This window comes from Aulonocara stuartgranti (genome assembly GCF_965226115.1).
Source record: "Aulonocara stuartgranti genome assembly, chromosome: 1".
Classification (NCBI taxonomy): Eukaryota; Metazoa; Chordata; class Actinopteri; order Cichliformes; family Cichlidae; genus Aulonocara; species Aulonocara stuartgranti.
In genome coordinates, this window is record NC_138939.1 from 6,552,615 (window position 1) to 6,577,983 (window position 25,369).

Genomic DNA, 25,369 nt, shown 5'->3' on the forward strand with positions numbered 1-25,369 from the left:
ACTGGTAGCTTCTGTTCTGCCCACAGGAAGGTATCCAGGTGGTCTCCTTCATCTGCACCAGAACCGATAGACATTTGTTTTTTTGTTTTTTTAATTAAGAAGCTTTTCACTAATCTTCTGTGACACATCATGTTGACTGTCTGAATACACCATCTCATGTTTTTATTCACTGTCCCATACTCATGGCTCACACTCCTTGCCGCTGACGTTCTCAGAGGCCAGTGAGTCCCAGAAGTTAGGCAAAATACTAACGCTTCTATGGTCACCACTGTGTTCCCTGCGATCATAAAGACATGAAAAGAAGAATCAATGAATGGGTGAAAACCCCACTGCCCTTTCTGAAGTGTAACTCAGAAGATTTACTAGGAGCCTAGCTTAGATTTATTGTCTTGCTTTAACGTAATTGTTAGCCAGTCCTACAGTGTCACATTTTGTGTGAAGGTTGTGTCATATTCAATTTTTTGAGACACTCATTCTGTTGTGCAGGGGGAAAATAACATGCTGTGATTTGTGGCCCTGTCTATTGCATGGTCAAAATGCTTTGTCTCTACTGTGTTTGGTATTCAGGGCTCATTTAACAGAATATTATGAGACGGGGTTTGAGCTGTTGAAGCCACCTGATGCTACATGAAATAATCTTAGTGATTACACAACATAGAATAATTTGAATAAGTTTATTAATTATATAATTAGCAGAAAAAACTGTATGCTAATCATTAGATCCATTGCATTTTAATTATTGCCTTTATGAAATGGAGGCTTGTTAGGAAAGTCAATCAAATATATTTTTGTCTAATGAAACAAAATGCTAATGTTCAGTAAACATTTAAAGTGACAGATTTCTTCTAAACAGATTTTTCCTTTTTTTTTTTTTAAATATCTTGACATATTTGATAAGCAGTCATTTTGAAACATTTCTTGGACCCACAGACAAGGAAAAAAAAATTTTCCTGCCAATTTCTGACAACTTTAAGTTGAAACAGTTGATCTGTTTCATCAGCTTTTTCGTAGTCCAGCCAATTGAGCCAACTTATTCATGCAAAGGAACCTAACAATCTTCATTAAAAGTGCATGTAATAGTCCTGCATAGAAAACTAGTTTCAGCTGCTCCCTTATTCACAATGGGTCACCGCAGTGAGTAGCTCCACATGTCTGAGTTTTGCACTGGATCCCCTTTCTGATGCCGCCCAGAATCAACTCTGAATATTTTGCTCATTAGGCAAATGTGAAAACCACTACACAACGATACCATTATACATGATGTCCTAAATATATGATGTGAAAATAATTCTAGCAGAAAAATAAAGAGACAAAACCTAATTGTTTTAAAATAGTCCTATAATAGTGCTTTCTGGTAAGTTTCAGGCATCTGATATTAAAAGTCTGTCATAGCTATCATGCGTGTTACTTATAATGACAAGCGAAAATGTCATGTGACATACATAATGAAATCATCGTATTTCAGACCACGACTGACATTTGGTATGCATCTGTAGCTCTTTCTTTATCTGCACATGAAGGACTCTTCCGATTACTTTTAAGCTCCGACAAACCCTTTACATCAGAACTCAGGAAGCACTCTTCAGTAACCAATCAGCATCTTCTATCATTTATTCAATGTTGTATCCTTTAGCACATCTTGGTGAATGTATAGCTCACATAGCAGGCTCAAAACCAGTTAAACATATCATGTAGCGGTAAACGTGTTTTACTGGGTAATGAAGATATGTAACCTTAAATTAATATGGACAACCTCAAGCATCACACAGGCTACACAGACACATGGACATAATTTGTCTACAAGTGATAGATAGATTGTGTCTTTAGACTTATTCTACACATGCATGTTGTAATTGTAAAAAAACAATAAGTTCAGTAAACAAACAGCCCAAACAATGAAATGCCAATGTTGCCCCTCTCCCTGCGACTAAACACTGTCAGACGCTGTTGTCAGTGGATTTTGCCTCAGCCTGTTCAGAGCTGAAGTCCTTTTCACCACTGGTCATGCCTCTTTTAGATGGTAAGACAGATCCAGTACATTTCAAGGACTCCATTATTACTGCATTAGTCTCCAAGCTGGACATTACAGCGGCTTTGCGATAGCAGTTTCTCAGCCCCTTCTGGAAGCGTATGGTGAACAGGCCATATATGATGGGGTCCAGGCAGGCATTAAAAAGACCAAAGATGAATAGGATGTGGGTCAGAGAGTGAGAGACTTTTCCCTCCAGGTCATCTGGGAAGAACCAGTACCATAGACCCAACAGGTAGTACGGAGTCCAGCACACAATGAAGCAGATCACAATAACAATGCTCATTTTCAGAGTTCTCATTCTTGCTTTTGGGATGTTGTTCTTTGAGCAGCGGAGATGTGGCTCACTGGAGGGCACTATAGGAGAGAAAGGAACACATTTGATGTCAAATAAATACATCGAGCATTTCTTTGAAGAAGTACATTTAGAACACACTTTTATCATTTCATTTATACGTTTCTGCTGTGAATCACGTTCTTTCTTTAACTGCAACAGTTTATACATCAGTCTATCCAGCACAACTAACATCACACAGACTTTGTACTGGGGAGACCAGCCAACGTCTGCTCCACTACATTGGACATTTGCATTCTCACATGCACATTTGTCAAATTTTCAGTGTTTTCTCACATTTACTCTGGTAGTAGAAAGATAATCTTTGCTGGTGGCGGAGATGTTAAGGTGACTGCATGGCAAGTAGGAATGGTCAAGCGAGAAAAGGTGGGAGAGTGTGCTGATGGGTCAAAATGACAAGAATACGATGAAACAAGAAAAACATAACCTGAACAGAAGTTGGTGATACTGAAGTTAAATGTTGCGAGCACCTTTTAGCTTGAACATATTTTTTAGTTCTTGTAGTTTTGCCTGTGTTTGGATCAACTACCATTTACTTGGACACTTACTGTTCTTTTTTGTCATCTGTTTGGAGATCTGAATAAAGATCCTGGTGTAGCAAATAATCATAATAACCAGCGGCAGCAGGAAGAGACAACAGAAGGTAAACATGTTGTAAGCAGTTTCTTGCCAGTGCGTAACGAAGCTTCCCCTGGTGGTGCACTGAGTGAAGTTTGCTGGATAGGTAATGGTCACATTATGGAAAATGAACATCTGTTGGATTAAAAATTCAAAACAAAATTAGAATTTTGCAGGCAGTAGCTGTCACCCAACATATTTTTTTATTTGAACGTTGGCTTGAAGATTAAAATATTATCCAAATGATTAGACCAAATGGACCAGTATGCCTCAGTCAGTAAGCGTGAAATGACAATTAGTAGTGTACCAGAGATTTTTAGGTTTGGGGAGAGGATTGAAATGTGAATCAGTTTAAAAGTTCAGAAAACCCAAGCAGTGGTTATTATTACTTTAATATTTAAAAAATACTGCACAGGGTTAAAGTACTTAACACCCAGTGCTAAGTACTTTAACCCTGTGTAGAAGCTAAACAACGATTTACTTTAAAGACATTACAAGAATGTAAGATTTACCACACAGTCCTCAACCTAAAAGTAGTTTCTCTTATATCAATAAAAGCAAAAAGCTATTCTGAAAATATGGGAAACAGTGTGTAAATTCAACCTACACATCCCTTTAAAAACTAGGTATTTTTATTTCAAAGTATTTTATAGCTGCACATTGATCATTAGCTAGTAAGGCGTACTAGTACTTCTCTGCCTAAAAACACAGACGCCTGATACACTTTTAAAGCATTATATGAGTTATCAAGAGCACATTTAAGTGCCTATGCAGAGATGTTTTAAAATGGGTCAGCTTGGAGTGTAAAGTCAGCAACATGTTATTTTATCCACCAGCTTGTAAAGTCTGATAGCAGCAGTTTTCATATCTGGTGGCAAAATAAACAGTTGCTTGCTATAAATGGGAAGACTGCTTTCGTCTACCTCTCTTTGTCACAGTTTCAAAAATTACTTGAGACTTTTACAGGGGTTGAATTTACATTAAGAATACCTAAATGATAATTATTGCCCCTTTGAAGTTGAAGTCTACAGATAATTAATCATTTCATTTTTGAAAATTACTCATTTTTGTTCCAACGCTATCAGTTAAAAATGTGAAATATCCAACTATATCATTCCAGACAACACAATACAATATTTTCATAGCTTACTTTAAGCCCCAAAACCGAAAGATATTGCACTTATATTCATATATGAGAAAGAAAAGCTGTCCATGTTTAAGAACATGTGAGCAGTAAATGTTTGGGAAAATAACTAATCAATAAAGCAAGTAATCCTTTCTTTTCTACAATTAATTATTATTTAATTTAGGAATTCTTGCACATTTCAAAATGTTTGCAATCCTGTGCAGAATCATCTAGCATGCTTGAAGAGAAGATGGGCTATATTTGTGTTTATCATTACACCACAATGAAAAAGTGTTACAGGCTGCACTCACTACCACGCTGTTTACAGGGTAAAAGCCATACAGCCAGGGTAACAGGTCCTGATCTTTTAGAAATCTGAATGATAGAGCTATTAATCCCCAAGGTTTATGCCCCCCTAAAGCCCACAGCAGAAGTTCATGCATCAGTGTCTAGAAAATACCACATCTGATGTAAATACACCCTGGGACACAGAATGATTAATCATGTATTAATAATGTAAAAACACAATCTCATGTTCTCTTACATTTGTTTGCCCACAGTTTTACAGTTTTATAAGACTGAGACACAATATTCATCTTCATCTAAAGCCAGTTATAAAGCTGATCTATAGCCAGCCCACTGCGATAGATTATGGATCATTCAAGGAAGGTTGCACTTGCACAGGAAGTGCATGAGGAATCTGCAGAAGAAAAGGTCAGCACTAAAGTAACTACTATGACTCAGACCTTCTCTGAATTACTTAAAAAATGGTTTGTCAAACTATAATCATGTGTCTTGGCTTCTGGTCTCACCTGTGGGATTGAGAGCAAGGCGCTCATGATCCAAGCCACCATTAGCATGACCCTGTTCCTTTTCCGGACCATAGCGATGCCCAGAGGGTTGAGGATAGCCGACTGTCTGTCCAGACTAATCACCACTGTGACAAAGGCACAGGAGTACATGGCCTGAAGCTTGAGGAACATGAGGAATCTGCAGGCCAGGTCGCCGGCCAGCCATTGAACTGTGATATTCCACACTGCATCTACAGGCATCACGATGAAGGTAACCAAGAGATCAGCTGCAGTCAAGTTGATTATCAGAACTCTAACATGGGACTTACGCTTGTGCCCATTGGCAGCCCAAAGCACAGCCAAATTGCAAAAAGTGGATATGCCACACAGGATAAAGGTAACAATCACTCTGATCTTCGCTGCAGTGGAAAAAGTAGGCAGCTGCAGAGCACCGTCCACTGATGTCCAGTTACAGTGAGGATCTGGCCATTCACAGCTGGCGTTGAGGTCAAGTCCTGATCTCTGCTGGTACATGACAGCTGCAGGATCACAGCAGGAGGAGCCGTTCATTTTCTGACCCTCACCAAGAACCCAGCATTTTGCTCAGCTACATGTGGAGGCTGCAGTTGCTAAAGTGAGATCAAGCATAAATATAATATACATGAGCTTACGCATGAAGTTGATGCACAAGATTTATCTGCATTGATTTGCATAATAGGACTAAAAAATATTAGTTCTGTGATTAATACAGTCGGTGACAAAGAGGGAGCAGTCTGCTGCATAGAGCACATCTCTCGGATGTGCTCACTGAGGTGGAAAGACGCTGACTTCTTCTAACAACCCATCTTCTCTGAATAGAAGCAGCATCAACAACAACCAGTCAAGATAATTACACCCCAATGGCATCAATTTTATGAGTCAAAAATACTTACTATAATACTAATACTAAGTTTATTATATTTATGAGACAAAGTTTAGCATCTCTCACTTGTGAAAAAAAATGCAACTTAGCTGTGGCTTTTATGCGTCTAATAATATGTGTGTCATTTAAAATGTAAATCAACAATTAGAAGTCGTAGTCAGCGTCAAAAACAGCACTGTGCCTGAAAACAAAAACAATTAAAAATACATTTATAAGTACTAAAGTACAATAAAATAAAATAAAATAAACCCTCACATTTTGGTGTTGCAGATCACTGTACTTTCCAGACGGTGACCAAATCGAAGCCCACTCGTTTTATGGAAGTCCGAGATTCCGGTGCGGCTCCATGTCCCTGCAGCAGGCACAGTGCAGTGCTGAGCTTCTGAATAATAACTGAAGAATCTCAAATGTTCCCTCACAGTTTTATCTCCGTACCCCTTCTGAGGAGCTCATCTCGGTTTTTATTACTCCCTCCGGTGAGCGCGTCAGCCGCTCTGTGGGCGCGGCTACACCAGGGTCCCCGCATCTGATCCAGGGGCGTCAGTTTCAATGAAGCCCGAGCTCCGGCGAAGTTTCTAATTTTATCTCTGGCTGAATTAATTCAATGAGGCACTACAGCCCCTATTAGCATCGCTATTATCCACAGCATCCCAAACCAGCTCTTGTTAACGACGTGAGATTGTTACTATAACAAGCATAATGTTTTCTTGTTGAGCTGGTGAAGCTTTATTGTTTCATCCCCCTAAAGCTTAATGTTTACTGATTAACTTCCATAAAGCAATTGTCTCTTTTGATGGCCTACACAGGTTTATTTGTTTGTTTCCTTTTGTTTTCTTTTTGTTTTGTTGTTTTTTTTAATGTTCCCTGTCAGGTAAGAAGCCCACAAATCTATTCTAGTATTACGTAATTAGTCGATTACTAATTACGAAACTGGAAAATACTAAAAAATAAAACTTCAGTGTTGAGCTGAAGGCAAACACCTTACTCATGAGGTTGATTTCAGCATCTTGCTCCTGGATGCAGCAGGCCTACTGTAGCCCAATTCAGACTGTTAAAATACATATAAATTTGCTTTTAGATACCGTTTTCATCAAAGCATTTGTGCTCATGTAAAGCAGGAAAAGGTAGCACAAAACACCCACTCAGCAATGTTTTGTAGCTAAAAAGTTGCTTTAACTTATGTACTAATCAGAGGGTATTTCTCACCCAAATGACTCAAGAGTTAAATTAAAAAAAAATTACCTTAAATAATTTATTATATGGTTTAATCTATTTCCACAAGTAAAGCTAACTCAAAACTGGGTTTCATTTTCCTAAATTCCATAATCTACACATGGTCCAAGCTTTTGTAGAGTTATGGTGGTCAGCTAGAGTTTAGACAGTTGAGTATAATTTTTTGTAGTTTGAGTTATTTTGAACAAGGCACAAAATAATGATTGAAGAAAACCTGCAAGCAAACACTGAAAATGAGTTTCTCTCATTTTAGGGTCAACAAACTCAGAGTTATTTGCTAAACCTTCTTCCTGGAATAGGCCTCGGTGCACTTATATATAAATAAATCCACAGACTTCTACGCTGCAAGATGCATGTTGTATGCTGTTTGACCAAAAAGCTAGGGCTAAGACTAAACGGACACTAAAAGAAAACTGAAGATAAGATTCCACATGAATGTTACTAATGCACAATGCCTCCTGTTTGTAAATAACATTTAAATTTATAATAACGGATTATATGGCAGTGGGGAATAAATTTCACTACAGTAGATGTCTATCTGAAAGTGCTGTAATTAGAATTAATTTATCTGAATTTCAGGAGTGGGTCCACACCTCCATACATACACATCTACTAGAAATGCTGTCAAAGTTAAAATGAGGATGTGGTCCCAGCTAGTTAACTTAGCTACACTAAAAATGTGTAAATCTTCCACTGTTATTTTTTCAGTGGCATGTGGCAACACTGTGCAGAGCAGTTACTTAAACTCTGCTCCAACAGAGGTCGAATATCTTGTTAATAGTGTGACATCCTCACTGTGCACGACCCTGCATACTTTGGCTCTTCTAAAAAAAGAAGGAAACAAATCAGAAATTCCTGAAAATGCTGCAGTGAGAGAACTGACAGTGAGACCACATTTCTCTCATATAGGCTTCTATTCTTTGGCTCACTATTAAATCAAGAAGGAAATTTAAAATCCTTTTCCTCACTTTCAAGGTCTTGAATAATCAGGCACAATCTTATCTTCAAAACTGCATATTACCATTAAGCATATAGTTCAGACCCTGAACCCTTTCTCAGTAACACTGCATTAGGCTTAGGTTGCTCAGTTTCCCACGGTGCCCTAAATTATTCTTCGTCATTCATGAATACACCATTTTGCATTTAATCAATGTTATCATTAAACTCTGCTCCATTAGTGTGTCTTTTGTCTTGTCTCAGTCCTTTCGTCTCCAAAAGGTCATCATGGCAGATGGCTCCCATTTCCTTGAGGCTGGATTTTCTGGGCATTTCTTCCTGTTAAAAGGGAGTTTTTCCTTCACACTGTCAGCAAATTCTTGCTCACAGTAACCAACAACCAGCGATCGGGTAAACTGACATATTTAGAGTGCAAAAGGTGTTGTGACTATTTCTAGATTGAGAGCAGTAACTGCCTTTAGCCCTGTCATTAGCATTAGAAAGCACCTTCATTTTTACAAAAAAGTTGAGTAAAGTTCTCCTCAGTATCAGCAAAAACATCAATACACATATTTCCCAAAATGCTGATCCATTTTTAATAGAAATGTCAGCCTGTCGGTGTAGTGTTTCCACTGCAGAGAGACGACAAAAATACTATATAGTATACATCTATTTACTACATAAACCCTCTAGCTAGAAGTCTTTTTTGCCTCACTCATAGCTGGCTTCTTCCTCGCACGACAGTTTCTCAGCACATTAATGTGAGAACAAACACATCCCGCAGTCTTGCAAAATGTATATGTCTTTTCTTTTTTTCTTTATTTTAACCTCCTAGGACCTGGCGTCCACATATGTGGACATCACATTTTGGGTTATTTAGACTAAAATACTCAATTTTGCTCTACATGGGCCTGATATCCAGTTACAAGGACATTATACTGCTACTGTTCTATCAAAATTCTAAACCAATATCCTCATATGTGGCTCTTATTTTTCTTAAAAACAAAATAAGGGAAAGAAAAAAAAATCTGGTCATTCTTTGTTTTTACATTCATCGGGCCCCAATATGCCCAAATATCAAAGAGAAATAAAAAAATGCATGCTGTGGAAGAGTTCGGGTCTTAGGAGGTTAATTATAGCTACTATGAAAAAGGCCTTAATTTCTGCTCTTTTTATGAAGTAATAAAAGCACTCAAGAATACATTCAGTGTCAAATCTTGGGGGGAAGTGCCTTCTTTTCGATACTGCTTGAAGATTTAGCAGCAGAATGGCTTTGCAAAATTGAAAATCTGCAATTTAACCAAAAGCGTTGCATGTAAAAATATCTGACTCCTTTGCATTGAGCAAAAAGTGATGGAAATGATGATGAGACAGAATGAAATTGTGGGAAAGCTGTTTAAGCCTGTTTTCATTTTTTCCACTTTGCGACGATTGTTTTAACAATGCGATAAGGCATCTGGTTTTACCAGAGGAGAGAAAAGCATCTATTTATCCCCTTACGAGTTGCACCTGAGCAGAAAATGTGAGCTATAATAAGATGCACTTCAGTTGTAAAGACCTGTAGAAGCAGATGTTAATTTATATATGAAGACATGAAGTCTGAATTATTTGCTGCAGCTTTACTAAGCGCCAGAAAGGAACATAGTTTTCCTATAAAAAACTTTTATGAAAACACCAGCTGTTCTGTCTTCTACCAGAGAGAAAGTCAAATAAAAGATTCAATTAGAAGCATGTCTGTTCATGCAGGGGAAATCAAATAATTACTGAAAGGCTGGATGATGCATTTTAATTATTGGTGCTGTTTTGAACAAAAAGGCACAGGAAAAGAAAGACTTAATGTCATGATATCCCTGACTTTCTAATAATTTGCAGCGGAGGATTATCCATTTTTCAAAGCAACGGAGAAGCTGATTGGTGCTTGCTGTTGGCTTATGTTGACACACTCTGGGCTACTGTCCAAACAAGCCACAATCTTTTCAGCTCCACAGAAATTAAACTCATTTTCACTTTAATCCACAGTGACCTTTGTGCTTGTCCTGAACTCAAGTATTATCACAAGTTAGATTAAGTCCTTTTTGGAAAGAAGTCATTGAAATCTTGGCTGGTAAAAACGGTTTTGCTTGGTAAAACTTTTCTGTATCTCCATGACTATGTCTGCTGTGACACAGATAGGTGTCATCTCCAGAAATATAGAGAGAAAACTGAGGTCAGAATTAAAGTTTGTCAATGGAAGAGTCAGATTCAGCCAGAATATAAAGAATGGGATGAATGGATAACAGGTGAATCCTGGGCATTTTTTAAAAAAAGAGATCATTCATTGCTTCATTATGAATCCTTCCACTTCAGCAATCCACAACATGTAATTGCACCTGCTGCTTTCACAACCCTGAGACAACTCTCCTTAAACAGGTGTGCATACTCAAAAACTTCACTACTTGAAAAATCAAACTTTCTGCTAAATAAACTTTCAAGCACCATTATCCCACATCCCAAAGGTATTTTATTGGATTCCGATCTCTCAACTGGGGAGGTCACTGAAATCCACTGATGTAAAACATGAAAACTCATTTTCATGTTTATGAAACTAGCTTGAGAAGATTTTTGCTTTGATGTGGTTCATTTTCATGGTAAGTAGCCACTAGAGGATGCTGAAAACTGTGGCCATAAGGGGACACACATGCAAGAACAATTCTCAAGGAGGATTTGGCTTTAAAATCTTTATAAAATGGCATTTAGGCACCCAAAGCGAAAAGAAAACACTCTCCACAGAATTACATCACGGTTGGCAACCTGGACATAACATAAGACAGGCTGGCTTCATGCATTAAAGCTGTTCACACCAAATATTCACACCAAATACAAAGCCAACCATGTCAGCCTCAGATTTCTGTTCTGAGCTGACAGGAGTGCAATGCGACATCGTTTTCTGCTGTTGTTGCCCATCCCCCCTCAAGGTCAGACGTGTTGTGCTTTCTGATACACTGAGACTTTGTTTTCCTACTTATCACAGCTGTGAAGACCAGTTACCTGACTTATCATAGCTTCTCTGTCAGTGCAAACAAGGCCAGCTGTAGTCTTTTGACCGCTCTCATCAGCAATTTAATTTTTTCTACCCTCAGAATTGCCAAACATAGGATTTTTTTTTCCAGTAATCTACTGCTGCTATAAAATAAGATACTAAAATGATACAAAAAATAAACATCGGCATATGAGCATCTTTCCTTCAGTACCATCATTTTCTTTACCTGAAGGTCACCTAAATCAAACGGTTTTATTGAGTGATGTAGTTAACTTGAAGAATAGGCATGAGCCTTGATTAAATGCTGAGTTGGCAGCATACACCATGTAAAAAGATTTTCTTCACACTGCAGAGTAATCACATTGAAGATAAGGCTTGCCAGGAGAAGACAGCCAACTAAGTGAAACTGCAGCTTCACAGCCCATCGTAACGTACACTAATTAGAGACGGTCTTTAGTTCGTAGCTCAGCTGACATTTTACTACTATGTGTTATGAAGCCAGTGATTTACAGTAGCTTTAGATTATTCTTGTATTCATAATGTAATGATGGGGAAACAAGTGTTGCAGTGTTACCTCTGAGACTTCTAGATAATCCACATATTATCCATAAGACAAAATGGATAATCAAATTATTTAACAAATGGCAGGAAATAGCAGAAAAATGTTCTAACCATGCCAGTGCCAGTACAATAATCAGATATAAACTATACCAAATAACAAAAACATAATCTGATTGTGTTTAAGGTGGTATTAGCTGAGGAGGAGCAATCAGACTCAGATAAATGAAGGGAATAGATGGGAAAATGTTATTTATAATCAATGTTTATGTTCAACTGAAAGTATGATACTAGTACATGTATGCAGTATTATACTCCAAACCAATAGGATGACATTCTTGGGTCCCTCAGATCTGAGGTCCCTTTCTTTAAGGTTCTCAAGAGAATAGTGCATAATTTCCATTTCTCCCACAAAAGTATAAAAGAAAGCTGTGCTTGAGCCCCAGAGACCTGGGTCTACAGGGTCTAGGGGAGTAACTTTCAAGTTAATGGTCTCTCAAGACAAGTGGAAGCATGAAAAGACTTAATCAGTGCAAGGAGTGTTTACCATGAAGGTCTTTAAACTGTGGTGGAAACAAACAACCAATGGGCTAAAAGAACCTTAACAAAACTCCTGACAGTAAAAGTTACAGATATGTAAAATGTAAAAATGTGGCTTTGTTGTTTGTGATGCAGGATCTTTGATCTTTGAAGTGATGGTACTAAAACCAACCAGTTAGCATTTAATGAATAAATTAACAAAATACAGTAGTACCTACAGAATAGCTTCTTTGAACTGAACTGAACTGAACAAAACAATCAACAAACAAATATTTGATTTCCTATGCTAGCTAAATGTAAAGGATGGTGGGTATAGCAGCAGAAGAGGAGCCAAGGGCCGAACACTACAAACTACAGACTGATTATCCTTTTGTTCACCCAACATAACCATTTGTAAAGTCCAATACAAAGCTAACAACATTCTCATTAAAACTCAAGTAGCACCAATTAATTTCGTTAACCAGTTAATCAAGTTAGAAGCACAAGGTGGAGCCTATCCTTCGTCCTCCAGTGTACTTAATGCTCTCAGCCTGGCCACCTCTATAAAATTGTCTTGGTCTGTCACTGCACACTGAGTAAACTCTCCTTTTATAGTCCTGCTCTTCAATTTTATTATACAAGTATTTAAATGCTTTGGTAATATTAATTTAAGTAGCTGTCGTGCTAACTAATCACTCTTGAATTCAAAATTTACCAACAGAAATAAAAATTCCAGATAAAAAAAATGAATAAAATATATAAGATTTTGTACGGTTGTCTACTTTTCCCCTATTAAATATCAGACCATTTCTGCAGGGCTGTTTTACCAAACCCCAGGACAACCCCTGCAGGATATGTATGTTTCAGTAAGAAGTCTTAAACAGAACAGAATAATAGCATGAGTGGCTTTCAGAGATGTTGTCCTGCATTACAACATAACCGAGATGCAATGTAAATTTGCATCTATTTTATGCCTCCTCACTCTGTGACCTTATTTAAATATCCTCCTTATCTTTATTCAGTAATTTTATTTCAGCCGTGTTTCTGATTATTTAACAAACTGCAGTTTAAGCTGTTCTATTTAACCTAATTTAAATGACATGCTTCAACTAGCCCACCTTCATAGCTCACATATGCTGTCCATATCATATTATCTCCAAGCCAGGGAGAAAGCTTTATGCCATCCATTCCAATTACCACTCAGATGTACAATGACAGAAAATAATTAACATGTCCGTTTGAACATAAGCTGTGGTCTACAGACCTCAGTGGACATTATGTAAAAAATCCTCAGGAATATGGAATATTGTCTGGAGTGTGGCTTTTTTCTGCTGGCAGCAGCAGGTCCAGAAAGTTGTGTTTCAATCAAGCTGAGCAAGAATCATGTGAGGTTGGCAAAGTCAAAATTAATCTAAGATGATGGCAAGAAGTGCACTCTGCTGCCACATTTGAGGGGGGGTAGAGTGATTGTGAACATCACAGTGTTTGCAATGTGGACATTTGTAACACTTAAAGCAAAGAGGGGAAACATATAAAAACCACTATCTGCTGGTTCATCTCGTCTGAACAATCATTCATGTGATCTACATTTAAACCTGGCAGGTGTATTGCTGCGGCCTGAGTGAGTGCAGTGAATGAGGAGTGGTTCCATTTTCTCCTCCCTGTTGCTAGGCAATCGGTGGCAGAGCCAGTCACATGTTGATGTCATGTGGTGCCGTCACAGCCCTGGTTTTATTTTATTAAGTTAGCATTACCTTTTTCTTTTATTGTTGTAGAAAATAATCTCCAAATGTTTATGTTCAGCAAGATATTGTTGCTAAAAGTAAATCGTTAACTTCAGGCTATAAATAAACGACATCACAAATCTCATTTAACTACTTGTTACTAAATTAATATAATCTCTGGTTCACTTAAAAGCATTCAGGAGTGGGCTATTTAATAATAAGAGATATTTTATCCCATATTTGGGGAGTTCTTTTGTTACAGCAGCTGAAGTAGTAATATAAATAGTTTCTACATGTGGTATGAAAGAGAGAGCAGTAAAGTAGAATCAGGCTGTTACTGATCTTTGAAGTGACTGTAATATCGCTAAAGTAAACTGAACTTGCTGCTGCTGAGTGATAGAAACTCTCCATTATTTTGCTGCACATGTAAAAACAAAAATCTCAACTTACTTAAGAAATGTTTGTTGCTCATCCCATTTATGTGTACAGCCTCTGTAGACTGTCAATGTGAACACCCAGGTACTTCTACCCCTCCGCCACATTAATATAGTGTATTATCCCATGACAGATACAGGCTGTGTAGCTGTCCTCTTCCTTCTGAAGTTGATCACCTGTAACAGGGCGATATTTAGCAGCTGGATTTACAGTGAAGAAGACTAAGACAGTACAGTGGAAGCAAGAGGCATTTATTTCAACATATAGCTCTAAGGCCATGACAATCACTGGCATGTCAAGCCTTCTCACAGCACAAACAATCACTCTCCTGTCTAATGACAATTAGCTGCCTTAAATACTCTCATCTGTTAAGGACTAAACCATTATTTTACTGTCAGTTGGGTTTTTCAAATTTTAACTTTCCACCAACATTTTACCATTTTCACATGATTAAATATTTTACCCTTAAAGCTCAATAATCATTATAAAAATGCCCCAAACCCCATGCACAACAATTCCCCACACTCCCTTAACAACTGGCCTCTCCTGGAACCTTTAAATGGTGTCTGGACCTCTGTGAAGTAGTCAGATTCAAACGTCAAGGAAGGTGGTAGGGAAGCAGACTCTGCAGACATTTTGGGTTTTCAGAGGTGAGCAATTTATTTACAGTGGACCCCATCCTGCACGAAACTTAACAACCCCCCAAAGTAACGTAATTAGCAAAACTCAGCCATACATTGGGTTGGTAACACAGCTCACCTCTCCTCTCTCATCAGAGTCTGGCAGAGACTGACTATATATAGGGCCATCAATCTCCCTTCAATTATTCCAGCCAGTACCACTCATTTGAGCTGAGAGATCTAGAACTCTACATAGTTGACTAAAAATGACAAAAACATTCTCACACTTCTAATTAGCACATTTACACAACTAAATGGCTGTATTGACAAAAAAAAAAAAAAAAAAAGATTCAACAAATCCCTTCGGACCTGGAAACAAACAAAAGGAAGCATTTCTATGGTAAAAGAAACCCCTCCTCTCGGTTCAACCTGCTGATGTCATGTGTGATGTCATCAGCACTTTAAAATTAGGAAATGCTAGGCGGGCCTTTCCCCACACCTGACCTACATGAAGACTGAAAAGAAAGAACAAAGTAAGCATGAACAAATGGCTTAATCTGTAACATAATAAAATATAAAGAAACATGTAACTGAGTATTTGCCTTAATTTGCAGAATGTTTGATTTGCCGGCAACAGAATGCTTACATAAACAAACCCGGGATAGTTAGTGCAGCAATGTTACTTTGACAAATGGAAAATCATAGCAAATAAATACAGAGACAGAATAATGTGCAAAAGAAAAGGTCAACACATCTGGGACAAATGGAGAGCATTACAACTGCTCATCCACTTTGTCACGACCCCCCTGGGAAACATTTCCCCAAGCACCCTGGAGAGGACACTGAAAAAACAGGTGAGTTATCACATCTTAACAGACAACACAGAAATAGCTGAGCTGGATGTCTCATGTGTTGAGCTGAGTCACAGGATTTGGAGCACTGACTCACTTAGTCAGCGTGTTGTTTGGTCATAAAACGCTCAAGAAGTTCAAGTCAACTTTGATATGACACAGGGATGGTCTAGGTTCAGTAAAGAGGGCAGGGAAGAGTAAATAACTGTGGCACAGCATATAATGTTTGTTGTTGTCAGTTAAGTTCAGCTAGAATTGTTTTCATTCATTTTTTTAAACTATAAAAATATCCGATAGCAAGAGAAGAAGCAAGTTAATAAAAATGTTAACTTCTCTCATCAGAAAATCTTGATCTTTTTAAAATTACTTTTCATTTTTACTTTTACAATTTCATTCTTTAGTTAAAGTCCACAAAGACCTGTTCAATCAGCTTTGCTTATTCCACCTCTTGCCACACGTCACCTTTTAAAAAAAATCCTGAAAATGCCTCTGGCTAATGCATCTAGCAGGTTCTCTAGTCTTTGCTGAGTGCTTTGCAAATTGCTACAGAACTCAGTCACTGGTTTTTAGCTCTACCCAACCTCCTCAACCAAGGTTGTTTTTGTCTGGGGTCCTTTTCTCTTTATTTGGGATGGTGCATGTTGATGAACATACATGTAAAAAAAAGAAATTACATGAATGTAAACATACCAGATTATAGCCAAAGGCTAATTTCCATCTGTTGTCCAAAAAACATATCAAAAATGGACATAATAATTCATTAAAAAAAGTTTTTTTTTAAATTCAGAAAAAAGTCTGGCTGCTCAGTTTAGACTTTAGAGAGACAGCCAGCTCTCAGAAGAGAACAATTGGTTTCAAATCTTGGCTTTCTTACTCCCCCGGTTTGGACTCTCCACCTTATTAACTCTTCAATTAAAGTTTTCTCTGCTGTGTTTGTAGCTTGCACTTGAATCTCTCACTCTGAGTATTCCCAGGAGCACAACAGCCTCAGATGGCAAAGTAGCTGCTAGGAAGGACGGCACTGGAGGTCGGACTGTGTGTGGAACGAGGGATCGGCACAGCACAGTGAGGTTGTAAACAAACAGCCATGAAGCTGAGCAGAGAGAAAGCAAATAGGTGATGAAATTAAAGGAAGATAAACACTGGAAAACATCAAAAGCTAAATTACTAGGAGAAAAAAAAGTTTTAGTCAGTCTAGCAAACAACAATCTACCAGAGAACAGTTGAGGAGCAGGAGTACGTGCACTGCATAGCGATGAGCTGAGAGGCAGGTGAGCAGGATGAGGAGATAATGAGCTAACTGCAAGCAACTGTGCAGGATGAGTGGAGCCGAGAGCCAGAATAACAGAGACCCCACCCAAATCACTGCATAAATGCACAAACAGGTGGCTACTGAAAAAGCAGGGAAACAATGTGGAGGTCTTCTTGTGGTTAAAAAACCTCCATAAAGCCTTGAAACAAAGCTTTGGAGGTGATTTTTTTTTAACTTATGTTTGATCAGTGTCTTACTGCATGATTGCTACTTGGGGCTTCCGAGACGTTCTTTGATTTTACGGTTTGGTTTTTATCCTGACATGCAGTCAGGAAATTTTAGCACCTTTACATCTGCATCCTAATTTGAGTCAGTCTCTGGTTAAGATGGTTCCTATAATGCAATATTAATTTCAAAATAAGAACAAAATTGCTTTGAATTCGTTTTTGTGGAAGTTCTGAAATTATACAACTTAGCAGAAAGTTGATTCATATAGATGCAATAAAGAAGGATGGACCACTTGTGGCATTGAACCAATCATTTAGTTTCAGGCTTAGAGCATTCTGCCGGGTAACCACAACACTGTGCAGAGGATGTGAGATGTTGTCCGTAAAGATTTTTTATTTTATTTTATTTTTTTTACATCTCCAATTAAGATTACTTAGCCGCAGAACTTATCGTTCCTTTTAATTTAAGTTTGACATGCCTGTCAGAGAAGATGATTCTTTGAGTTTAAGATGTCCTGTATTGTAAACGGTATTGTCCTTGTAACTGACATTTTTAAAAACATTCTAAATGTTTTTATACTTACAATCACAGTGTAGATTCTGACCATTTTCAATAACAAATTCTTCATATAATGTTAAAAACACAAGATGTGCAGAGGAAGCTCTGAGGCTCTGACTCTTGAAGAATAGCTATTCACTGTAATGTGCCTGAAATTACATTGACAAAAAAAATGTTTAGTTTTGCATATTTAAGCAAACCAGGGAGGCACATTTATGTAAATGAAGATCTTAAAATGATATGTAAAAATTAGGATATATTCAAGAGTATTAGATTTCTCTAAAGCACAGTAGGAGGTTGAATGTCCAATTAATTTAGTACTAGAACACCCTCTAGTGGCACACAAGCTCAAACAGGGCCTTCCTTGAACCTAAAGCACACCTACATTATACATGGCTAGTGTTGACTCCCCCTACTGATGGATTCCAAATTCCACACTATGAAAGTCAAAGAGGAAAATAAAAAGAAGTGCGTAGACAGATTCTCCCCCCCCCCCCCATAAACACTACTGGATTAAAATTATGGATTATGATATGAGAGATTAAATTGTACAACCACAGGTAGGATCCAAATTTTCCTTCTCCACAGCTTTTCCCTGCTTTGTTGGGAAAAGCAATTTACAAAAACATAAATATTTACTTCTATAGTTTGCAACAAAACCTTTTTCTTACTCTTCTTCTTGTTGGTCCCTTTGTCATAACAAATCATCACCTTCCATCTCAACATCATGTTTTAGGACGTACTCACCCTAGTTCACATACATATGATTTAAGGGTAAATAATGAAGAAACCCAGAAACCATACAAAATATATATTTTTCTCTTGATATTCACTTTTTATGAGATAAATCTTAGAATATGGTATTGATTGGAAAAATTTCGCAAAGGTTCATGGAGTTTTAAAATAAGTAAAGGAGGCCATATTCAAATAAATAAGGAAAGGTTCATTTTGTGACTTATCTATTAGCCCTCAGTTTTAGGATAACACTACCTTTTCCCAAGAAAAACTCCAAGCGTGAAAAGGTTGTTTGTAGGTGATGACCTCCAGGTTATCACTCTCTTCAGATCTCTTCCAACTGGTTAAATAAAATGAAGAATATAAAGGTGTCACAGGGGGAATCTAACCCATCATAGATCCAACAGCCGTCGATATCTGACAATTTGTGAAGAATACAATCTAATGAAACCATGTGGTTAAAAAAATAACAAATAGAAACAGAACATAAAAAATATGGCTGGACAACGGAGGGTGCAAGAGGCCCACCATTCCTCAACCACACTACGGCATTAATAATAGTAATATAAATTAAAAACAAAATTACAAAAAATGCTTCCACCAATCATTATTTAGTAACAGCAGCCTTAGTCCCCTTAAGACGTCATTTTAATTTTCTCAAGAAAACAATTGCTGCATGAAAAAACATCCTTTTTTTTTAAACTTTGATAAGTATGGATAAAATACCCAGATTATCTTGTTGCTCCTTGGTGAAATCGTGAGTGTGACTGACCTAAATGTAAATTGGTTATGAAAAATTACTCATTACTTCACCTTTAGAAAGAAAAATAATCAGAAATCCGTATCAAATGTGACTTTCATGTTTATTGCAAAGTATTACCGTTTTTCTTGCACATCACTTTTTGAAAAAATAGAATATGATGACATGACAAAGTCAGGAAAATAGTTGCTGGGGTAACAAAGGTAACCAAAATGCTGATCAGCTGTGTGAGAACAGTCCATTTTGTGCTTGGACAGACTGATTGCCATTGTGCAAGTAATCCCACTCCGTATGCTCTTGAGTGCTCCGGCAGATGTTGATAAATTCTTCATTCCCCCCACTCCCCCCAAAAAATCTTTTCTTCTCCCACTGAACCCCTGAACCCACAGCAAGCCTGAGCTTTCACACTGAAGAAGGTTGCATGGGTTCATTTTTAGGAGGTGATGGACACCATATTGTTGGGACTTAGGATCTCAATCCAATAACCATCGGGGTCCTGAATGAAGGCTAAGCCTTTCATTTTGCCTGCAGGGGGGGAAAACATAACAGAGAACGAGAGGGTGAATATAAACTGTAAGTACTGAGTGGATAAAAGTTCAACTTCAGATTCAGACATGTGCAACAAAGACAGGCTGAATACAAGATAATTCAATTTCATATTAGTACAAATATTAAATATTAGCTATTAAAGGTTTACAGAAACCGGCTATCAACATGTCATTAAATTAAAAGTAATTAAAGTAACCCTGTGCGGAAGATGTAGCTACTTTAGGAATTATTATGTGGAAAAAATATTGATTTACTACATAAATAACTATGATTAAAGTATCATAACCCTGAACAAATATGTCACATCTTACCATCATCAGGCTTTTTAACAAAAGTGACTCCTTGCTCCTCAAACAATTTGCAGGCTGCATAGACATCAGGAACTGCAATTCCGATGTGTCCTGTCAAGAGTAACGGAGACGGTGCTCAGACAGACACACAAGTATCCACAAAAAGCAGCAGACCCAACACAAACATACATTATCAACTCAACACAACAAGAAAGCAGTTTTACCAAAGCCACGTGGATCCGAGTTTCCATTGTGATAAGTCTGACTGTCATCGGACTCAGAACCCCAGTTACTGGAAGAACAGATTCAAGTAAATATTCCAACTTGAGCTTGGTTTGCTTTTTGATTGCTTACAACACTAACTTTAGGTTTTTGACTACATTTTAACAACAGAGGATCATTTTTTACTGGATGAGGGAGATAACAGTTGAAGAAGATGCACACAATGCAATAAAATGAATTTGTTCCTGGTAGTATCTAACATCCACCCTTACTGTGTCAGCTCGAGGGTGGCTCTTCTTGAGAAAGTCCAGGCCGTTTTTTCCTTCACATCTGCAGGGATCTCCTTCTTGTCCTCATAGCCCAAGAAGAAGAGAGAGAAACGCATCGAGGGAAAGTCAAACTTTTGCAGGAGCCTGCAAAATATCAATCGCAGAGAAAACATTTTACATAGTCAGGAAACGTCCACACAAACTTTGAAAACACATTTAACGATTTTATGTCTCTCTTTGCAGTGACAAATAAAAAGATGTAAACAAATATAACTCGGTTCAAGAGCTGAGTAAACCGAAGCCCGCACGGATACTCACGTCATTCCGAGGATTCTGGTGTAGAAATCTAAGGATTTATTTGGATCTTTAACCCTCAGCATCGTCTGCTGCATCATGAAATCCTAACACAAAAACATAATAATAGATTAAGGACAAGTCTTCGAGGTAAGTAACAGTATAACTGAATTACAAATATGACAGGGATGAAAATTAATGTTTCCTTAAACTGCAGAGGAATTCAGATTCATTCAACAAAAAAACAAACACAAATTGTCACGTTACATTTAGTTGCTCAAGAGTGGCGGGACTTCAGTGAGCAGAGTACAAGACAATCATTTTATATTTCTTTATGATGTTAAGCACTGTACATTTCATTCTTGTGTGAGACAGTCAGCCTCACCTCTGGCTCCGTTTAGCAACGTGACTGAGAAAAATTTGTATCCTGGCACTAAGCGGCGAAAAACACCTTCAGTCGAACTGTACCTCTGTGTTACTGAGCGCACAAACACAGGCGGTCAGCATCATAGGGCTGAACGTGCCAGATTTGCCTGTGTTCAGTTAGATTTAGACAGTGACAGTAGTCGATCGTGGCTCAAGAGTTGGGTGTTCGTCTTGTAATTGGAAGGTTGCCGGTTCGAGCCCTGGCTCGGACAGTCTCGGTCGTTTTGTCCTTGGGCAAGACACTTCACCTACTGGTGATGGCCAGAGGGGCCGATGGTGCGATATGGCAGCCTCGCCTATCAGTCAAACAAACTGCCACTATGTGTTACACATTTTCAGTTCCAAATGGGACATCAGGCTGCAGGTGTTTAACATATGGATATGCAGTGGTTCAAACAATCGTGTGCCACCTGATTAGTGAAATTATCAGAGTTAATATAAGAAAAGAAAAATGTGGTAAAGTGGGCGTCTGGTTTTTACCCTCCGTATTTCTGTGTTTGAAGTGTATGAAAACCAAACTTTGCTCTTTGACTGCATTTCACAGTTAAGTCCTATCTCTGTGCGTTGTCCTTCCTGTGCCCTTCCTCCTTCTGTGTTAATGTTTCATATCTATAGAAACTCTACAAACACCGCAGCTGCAATATATTTCCCCAGATAGCATCACAGCTGCATTCATATTTCCGACTAGTAGTTCATCACTCATACAGCACACATTAAACCAACAAAGCAAAAGTGGAAAGCCCCTGAAAAATGAAAGTGCCTTTTATTTCTCAGGTCAAACCTCATATTTTACACGTGGGAGCAAACCCTAAACTTCAATTTCAAAGCATGTGAGTGCCAGCCAGAGCAAAAAAGTCAGAAACAGCTAAAGAAAAATAGAGGGAACCACTTAGTTCCGCTACACAATTAGGTTTGTTTCTGTTTGTAGGTGTATTTACTGGCACTTGAAGCCATACAAACAGGAAGGTAAGTGGGCTGCAGCACGTTAACGTAGTGACTTCAAAAACAGACTGAGTGGAGCAAACAGCATCTATCCAGTGAATAACATGAACAGTAAGTTACTAAGAACTCAATAAATGAAATGCAGGGCAATGTGGGATGCATTGCTACTGCTGAAAGGCACATTTTTATAAATCTTAAAGCATCTTAAAGAATAAACATACGAATGATGACCCTCACAAAGGTCTGGGAATGAAACCTGTGAAGGATGAATAAGCTGTGTTCAACTGAATGCATTTTTTGCTACTTCTTATATGCATAGATTCAACATAAAGTTCATTTGACGGCCTTTGGACTCAATCAAGACTATTGTCATTATGTTAATAATAAGCCCTTAACTATCAAGAGCTTATCATTAACTATTTATATATTATTTCCTATGCTGTTCTGTCTGTTAACCATCTTTACGCTTCTCTAAGTCTGTAACTTTTCTCTGGTTTCCAGGTGCCGATTAAACTTGCATGGCACCATGCTGGCATTATTTCACTCTTGCCAACCAAAGATGCACTGTGGCTGAAGGCTGCTGAAATCTCTAGCCTGGCTGAAACCTTAATACAGGTAACTTAGTTTGCAGTTTCTCCTAACAGTTTTTCTTTAAGAGGTTTTCTCTTCATGAGAAAGCAAACAGGGTTTTTTTTCCTCACTACAAATCAGAGCCTTTTACGTGTACTTACATTGTAAACTTCATTCACTGCTTTTTGTACAGCTATAGTAATAATATGTGGTTGACATAAAACCCCAAGCCACACCTCAAACCACTCCTCAATTCCACCTCACACCTACTCCTTATAAATGCACGCTGTTTGGGAACCACAGGCTCAACAGTGGAGCTCTTTTTAAGACTCAAATGTGTGTCATTTCTGTGATTTACAACCAAAATCTAAACGTGGAACTACGAAACATGAGTGGGACGCCTGGTGAGCCTATTTGTTGGACAACTTCCATATCTTGCGACACATGCTGACCACGTTAGGTATTTCCATTCCTGCCGACCTTTCGCAACAGGATGCGGAGTATATTCTGGTCTCACCGCACCTAAATAGCAGCTTTTCTAAACAGTACAGGCGGCTCTCCCATTACGCACAGACTTGTTTTACGCACGCCTTGGATGACGAGTTTTATGTTCATACGGCAGCAGCCACTGGAAGGTTCACCTAGAAAGGTGAACTCACATCCGCCTGCCATGAAACCACATGGGGTTTTGGTTTCTTTCTTTCTTTCTTTTTTTTGGTACATCATTAACTAAAGCAACTTAAACCGTGTGGAAGAGAAACGAATCCCCCCTAAACGAGAGCAAAACCACCGCGAATTTTGTGGAGGAATGTGTCCGATAATGGACGTAGCATTAAAAGCGGGTTAACCTGTTTGGGAGCTGCTATCCTGTTGGGTTTGAATTATTGCCAATATGTAAATTTAGATCACCTCCATGAGGGGCTACGATGGTCTTACCTTAGTGATCGGGTCTCCATCTTTACACACTGCTGCCACAGCCTCGTCTGACAAACCTTTATTGCTCATTTTTGCTACAAGAAGCTGGAGTGCAGTTCGGCAGAGACTGACTGGCAGGGAAAGGGACTAAGCAGAGGGAGTTCCAGAAAAATATACTTCCGGCACAAGATTTCAACATAAAAGGCACAGTAACCGAGAGGAAAATGCAGAGGATCGCTCGTTTCCTGCTCCACAGTCTTTTTCTTAAAGCTTTGCAGGATTCACAGCTCAAAATATACTTTACTCATCTTTAAACCGTGACTCGGTGCTTTTTTTTTTTTTTTTTTTTTTTAAATGACATCAGAAACAGCAGTATGCGACATTACGTGATGGCAGAGCTTCAGTTCATCCTTTGTCTTTTTTTTATTTTATTTTATTTTTTTTAATAAATAGGACAGGGGGAATGAATGAGAGAAAGAGGGGGAGAGAAAGAAAGAAAACCAAAGGGGAGAAGAGACGGTGAGAAGGGGGGGGGAAGAGAGAGAAAAAAAAAAAAAGAAAAAAAAAACTCCTGGGTCACCTGTATGGAGAAAAAAAAACAAACAAAAAAAACAAACAGAGGAGACAGCAAACAACAAAGAGCAACATAATAATAGAGAAAACAAAGCACCATCACAATAAACTAGCTAGTCATAGATATCAATAGTTACTAAATAATAAACGATATTGTGCAGCACGCAAGATAGACAGCGCACAGTGTGCTTTGAGGCAGCAGCCAAGAAAGCTTTAGTCCGAGTCTGTGAATACCCATGTGTGCATACCTGTGTGGATCAGCATGCTTGCATTCCAAAGGTTTCTCCATGTAATGACTCGGTGCTTCTTAGTGGTTTTTCCGACTGGCTTCCACTGACAAAAAGAAGATGTGAATAGAAAGTGGGTGGGACCAGAAGTGTGTTTCTAAGATGGCCATATTAAAGATACTTGTAGATATTTGACTGACTGACTGAAACCCAGCACCAGGAGTGCTTCCAGGAATTTTTAAATGTGGTCCCGATTAAAAACGGAATATTTACCCATACCTAAAACCGTGAGTGGGATTTTCAGGCTGTTGTTTTTGTTCATAAAGATGTGTTTATGATTTTAAACTTTAGAGACATTTCACATCATCATCCACCACTTTAATGGTGTATATGCTAGAAACTAAGGAAAAGCCAAGTAATTTCTGCCAAAATTACACAAAGACAAGAGTGGCAACCATTTTCCCTTTCGTTTTGCTTCAGCGATTTATTCTCTGCTTTTTTGCAGGAAAAATATCTCTGCAAACTCAAAGGATTTCTTAATTATTAAATAACACAGAATGTGCAAGAAAAGCAAGCTCACAGTATGAAGTATAATTACTCAAATAACTGTAAGTGAACATATAACACACTTTTATTCTGAAAACAGACAATTAGTGTAATCTTTTAATCTTGACTGAAGTTCCTCGTTACGTAACAGATAAGGTTTATCATGTGAATATTGTAATTACCTTACATACTTCCTTATGCTCAGTAAACAGCTCACGCACAATAATTTAAAACCCAGTGTAAATATTATGCAAGTTTACTCAGTTCTGTTTGATTG

The 25,369-nt window shown here is 38.1% G+C and overlaps 2 protein-coding genes across 2 annotated transcripts; both read right to left on the reverse strand.

The window, feature by feature from the left end:
* Positions 1-757: 757 nt before the first annotated feature.
* Positions 758-6,371, reverse strand: LOC309711351 (putative gonadotropin-releasing hormone II receptor). Its single transcript, XM_082541617.1, has 4 exons — positions 6,097-6,371; positions 4,941-5,548; positions 2,933-3,137; positions 758-2,386 (listed from the first exon to the last, which is right to left on the reverse strand). The coding sequence occupies exons 2-4, from the start codon at positions 5,487-5,489 to the stop codon at positions 1,938-1,940; spliced, it is 1,203 nt and encodes a 400-aa protein (XP_082397743.1). The 5' UTR covers positions 5,490-5,548; positions 6,097-6,371; the 3' UTR covers positions 758-1,937.
* Positions 6,372-19,353: 12,982 nt separating this feature from the next.
* On the reverse strand, positions 19,354-24,022 carry glo1 (glyoxalase 1). The gene is made up of 6 exons (XM_082527266.1): positions 23,768-24,022; positions 20,918-21,000; positions 20,603-20,743; positions 20,333-20,400; positions 20,130-20,219; positions 19,354-19,794 (listed from the first exon to the last, which is right to left on the reverse strand). The coding sequence occupies exons 1-6, from the start codon at positions 23,834-23,836 to the stop codon at positions 19,703-19,705; spliced, it is 543 nt and encodes a 180-aa protein (XP_082383392.1). The 5' UTR covers positions 23,837-24,022; the 3' UTR covers positions 19,354-19,702.
* Between the last annotated feature and the right edge of the window lie 1,347 nt (positions 24,023-25,369).